Source organism: Malania oleifera, chromosome 4 (genome assembly GCF_029873635.1).
Source record: "Malania oleifera isolate guangnan ecotype guangnan chromosome 4, ASM2987363v1, whole genome shotgun sequence".
In the NCBI taxonomy this organism is placed as follows: domain Eukaryota; kingdom Viridiplantae; phylum Streptophyta; class Magnoliopsida; order Santalales; family Ximeniaceae; genus Malania; species Malania oleifera.
The window spans coordinates 118,722,869-118,727,708 of record NC_080420.1 but is presented as its reverse complement, the minus strand read 5'-3'; the positions used below and the strand labels follow the sequence as shown (position 1 = coordinate 118,727,708).

At 37.6% G+C, this 4,840-nt stretch overlaps 1 protein-coding gene across 4 annotated transcripts; it reads left to right on the top strand.

The window, feature by feature from the left end:
- The first annotated feature begins 766 nt into the window (after positions 1-766).
- On the top strand, positions 767-4,840 carry LOC131154529 (serine/threonine-protein phosphatase PP1). Of its 4 annotated transcripts, XM_058107355.1 has the most exons (5): positions 808-914; positions 1,051-1,343; positions 3,169-3,728; positions 4,097-4,300; positions 4,471-4,840. In XM_058107355.1, the coding sequence occupies exons 2-5, from the start codon at positions 1,151-1,153 to the stop codon at positions 4,492-4,494; spliced, it is 981 nt and encodes a 326-aa protein (XP_057963338.1). In that variant the 5' UTR covers positions 808-914; positions 1,051-1,150; the 3' UTR covers positions 4,495-4,840. The 4 variants fall into 4 exon arrangements, with proteins under 4 accessions (XP_057963337.1, XP_057963338.1, XP_057963335.1 ...); XM_058107354.1 differs by having other exon boundaries at positions 767-1,343; XM_058107352.1 differs by having other exon boundaries at positions 4,097-4,840.

Here is a 4,840-nt window from a genome sequence, read left to right as displayed (position 1 = left end):
GAGCTTGTTGTGCTAATAAAATCTTTTAATTTTGAAGGTATAAAATATTGATAATTACAATTCTTTAGTTTTATTAAGTGGGTCTAAACCACTTTTGAGAAAAAATATAATCATATAAAAGTAAATTTTTTAACTTTTATTTTTTTTGGATCATTGATAATGAGATTTATAACATAATAGGCTAACCATTATAATAATTACTTTAACTACTAACACTTCTAAACTAAATTATGCATAAAATCAATCATATATATTATCAATTATACACAAGCAATACCCTCGGGGTGTGGTTTAGGTGGTAGTGTGGGCTACGAGAGTGCTTCTCATGAGGTCAGGTGTTCAAACCCTCCTTAACTCATTTCCGCCCTTGAACTCCTGAATTTACCCTCCCTTTGGAGTTGTGGGGTCAACTTCAAGGAGTGCAGGATTAGTCACGTGGATCATAAAACGGACACGTAGATACCCGGTGCGTAATCCAAAAAAAATTATACACAAGTAATCATAATTTATAAACACCTTTATTACATTTTATGTGTCCAAAATTTCAATGTTTATATGATAAAAAAATGATGAAAAATATATAGTAATTAAACTTACAATGACAAATACATGAAATATATATATATAAAGCAATTCCCATGACCAGCACTCCACAAGTCTCCACGTGTTTATTATGCTACCATGCACCGGGGTCAAGTTGTTCGCGCAACGTAGTCAAAGACGCACTCTTTTGCTACCACGTTCCGATGTCTATCCGCTCCATATAGCCAAGAGCCGCTGGGTTGTGCTATCGTGCGCCGGGTACAAGTCCGCGCCATCTAGTCCAAGGGCGTTGAAGGTTTCAACCGTATTGAATCTTCTTGGCAGTTGGCAGACAGGAGAGGAGAGAGAGAGAGAGAGAGAGAGAGATTCAGGTAAGAAACGATCTAGCAGCCCACGCATTATAACTGCAATAAAGTAATGAAAAATTGCGATCAGAATTTGAAATTGATAGTGGAAAATGACAGGAAAGATAAATAGCACGATTCTTCTTCTCGTTTCTTCATACAGATGAAGTTCGTAGCTTTCTCTCTCTAGAATTTTCTCTCTCTGGCGGTTCTCTCTGCGGAAGGAATTGAAGGCGCGATTGAGGGGAGGACGCACGGCGAGGATGATGACAATTGAGGGGATGATGGACGTCGTCGTCCTGGACGACATAATTCGGCGGCTGTTGGAGGGGAAAGGAGGGGGCAAGCAGGTACAGCTCATGGAAGCTGAGATCCGCCAGCTCTGCGTCAACGCCCGCCATATCTTTCTCTCTCAGCCCAACCTCCTCAACCTCCACGCACCCATTCGGATCTGCGGTAAGCAAAACCCTCTCTCTCTTTCTCCTCTCTCTCTCTCTCTTTACGGAGTATGATTTGTTTTTGTGTGATTCTGGGTAGATGGGTTAAGATTTTATGTGGGTTTGGACGGATTATTGATGTTTTTTCTAGGTTATCGAGAAAATCGAGGGAAGTGAAAGAAAATTGAAGGTTTGTGGTACTGACTCTGGTTTCTGATATAAAGATTGAGTTTGTAGGACTTATTGATCGGTAGAATTTTGTGCGCGAAATCATGAAATTATGAGGTTACATTTTTTTTATTATCTTTTTTAGCATCCGATGGTTTATTTGGTTTGTTTTGTTATGTTATGTTTTGCTTTATTTTATTCTATGTATTTATTTTTTTTCACGCGGAGCTGAGATGGTTGCTTCAAGTTGTTCTTGGAGAAGAACTTGTTTATGGGTCTGCAGAAGTTCGAGATTCATGTTCATTGTATGTTTGGTTGTGCGAATGTACATGCTGCTTTCATTGGATTGAAGTGTTTACTGCTGTAGATTATGGGTTTAATAGTTAATTTTGAGTGTAATTAGGTTAAGATTGGTTTCTTTGCAGAAATAATAGTATTATTTGCTATACAAGGATTTTGGGAACTTGAAATCACTTTTCTTTGTTATTGCAGACTGACCTCATAAAGGTAGTAGGATTTTGGATTGTATTAATTGACTTATGTTGAATAACACAATTCAAAATGTAGAAGTTATATTCATGTATTTAGGAATTGAGTGAGAACCCCTATCTGATTTTGCTTTATACTGGTCATATTTTCCTTCAACAGAATGTCCTAATTCATGGAATAGGAACAGAATCATGGTCTCGCACATGCTCCAAAAATCTGGTACATTAGAGGTATACTTATATAGATAATATAGGTGAATATTTGTAATAACAAGACACATGTAAGGGAGAAAATGTTCTGGCGTTTCTAAATTTAAAATACATTCCTTTGGTGGGAGATCAGTAGTGATCGAAAGATAAATTATAATGAGACAGTGCTTTGTTATTAATACTAAAAATTTCATATTGAAAATATTAAATTTTAAACCTATGATTGTTAATTTTGTGTTCCAGAACAGTATTGTCCAATGTCTTGGAACATATGCACCAATTTATGGTTTGCTGGGCGACTAGTGTTTTCTGGCAGCTATGTGTTGCAGAACAAGAGGGAAATCTGGTTTTCCCTGCAGAATGTTTCAGTGAAGCATCCGACTCTAACCAACAGTGTTGCCACTTGGACAAGGATTCTAAATGAGAACTCTGTCCCTGCATTCTTGTTCCCCTTTCAAATGTTCTGAAACTTAATTTTTTTATTACATTTTCAAGCTTATTTACTATATCAGATACTTCCCTTTGCAGCTATGAGGGATAGATGGCTGTGAGATTGACATGTAGAGCTCTGATATTTATTGCCAGGAAATTATTTATATAAACACTGAGATCCTGCTTGAACTAGACAAGGTTCCGTCTTGCACAGTTTTTTAATGCTTGGATGGTGGATCTTGGCAATTTTGGAGGTTCTATTAGCGTCTTGCTTTGCACAAACCCACTGAAAAGGAGAGAACATGACTTGATTATCCTTACTCTGTAGTGTTGGTTTCACCTTTTGAATTAATATGAATTTGAACTCTTATCTGTGGCCACTTCAGCTCATTTGCACAGGCCAGAAATGCAGTGGGCTAGATTTGCTCCCCTGTGCTATACTTTGTTTGCTGCATTATCACAGCATGCAGTTGTTCTTATTTATTTATTAATTTATTTATTATTATTATGCTATTGCGTCTTTCTAATATTGGAGGCCCTTTGCAGGTGATATACATGGACAATACCAAGATCTTTTGAGACTCTTTGAATATGGTGGCTACCCGCCTGCAGCAAACTACCTCTTTCTTGGGGATTATGTAGATAGAGGCAAGCAAAGTTTGGAGACCATTTGTTTGCTCCTGGCCTACAAAATTAGATATCCCAACAAAATTTTCTTATTACGGGGAAACCATGAAGATGCAAAAATCAATCGGATCTACGGTTTTTATGATGAGTGTAAAAGGAGGTTTAATGTTCGTCTTTGGAAGATATTCACAGACTGCTTTAATTGTTTGCCGGTGGCTGCTCTCATTGATGGAAAGATACTTTGTATGCATGGGGGTTTGTCTCCAGAGTTGCAAAGTTTGGATCAAATAAAGGAAATCCAGAGGCCCACTGATGTTCCTGATAGTGGTCTTCTATGCGATCTGCTCTGGTCTGATCCTGATCCAAGGGCTGAGGGATGGTCAGAAAGTGATAGAGGTGTTTCGTGTACTTTTGGACCTGATAGGGTTGCTGAGTTTTTGGATAAGAATGATCTCGACCTCATTTGCCGAGGTCATCAGGTAACCAACTTCTCACTGATCTGGCAGAATTTTTTAATAACTATTCTTCCTTCTCTGCGTAGAATATGAGCTCTTTTAAGCCTGCCTGTTGTAAAGAATCCCATATCAATGTAATTTTAGTAATATTTGTTATTTTACCAAAATAAAAAATGCTGCAAGCGTTATACTGATCAGTACAATATTGACAATGGTAAATATTGAGGTAAACTCCCTGCAGTGAGTGTGGCACCAAAAACAAGAAAAAGAAAGAAAAAATCATCAGTTGAACCTTTTATTGTATTGTTGGCACTTCTACTGTCCCTTCTGTGTAAAAGTATAATGCATCCAGGTGGACCAAATTATGATTTTTTTTTTCTGCTAAACTGCAGGTAGTGGAGGATGGATATGAATTCTTTGCTAAACGAAGATTGGTCACAATATTTTCAGCTCCAAACTATGGTGGGGAATTTGACAATGCAGGTGCATTGTTGAGTGTTGATGAAGCTCTAGTTTGTTCGTTTGAGATATTGAAACCTGTTGAAAATAAGCCGTCATCAAGTGGATCGAACACATCTAAGATGAATTTCAAGAAGGTGTGCACACAATTTTTTATTTTCTTCTGGCTTGGTATACTGTTGATTGTACTGTGATTCATGACATCTACTGGTGTTGGAATTTCTCCTTCTCTTTCTTGTTTTCATTTAACTGAAGTGAAAATTCAGTAAAATAATCTGATCTTCCATTCTGGGTTTTGCTTGAACAGCTCCCTAAAGCTGGGAAGGTCTAATTAGTGGAAAGGGTTTATTTGATGATTTCTTGCTGCTCAAGGGGGAGAGAGCTTCCTCAAGTTGTAGTGGAGTTTGAATCTGTCAATGGATGGGCATCATAATAGGGAAGCCTTCTTATTCCACCCAGAACCAAATTTATGGAGCCATTGAAGCTTGCTGATGAGTTAATTGCAATGGAAAGTACAAAAAAATTTGTAGATTAGCAAATATCACACACACTCTTCTCGCATGCAGGATTGGAGATTTTGTTTTTTCATTTTGGATGGCCTTTTGGCTACTTATGTATCTGCTAACTAGTGATCCATTTGCAATTACTAATTCAGGGTGAACCCGCCTCTTGTTTTC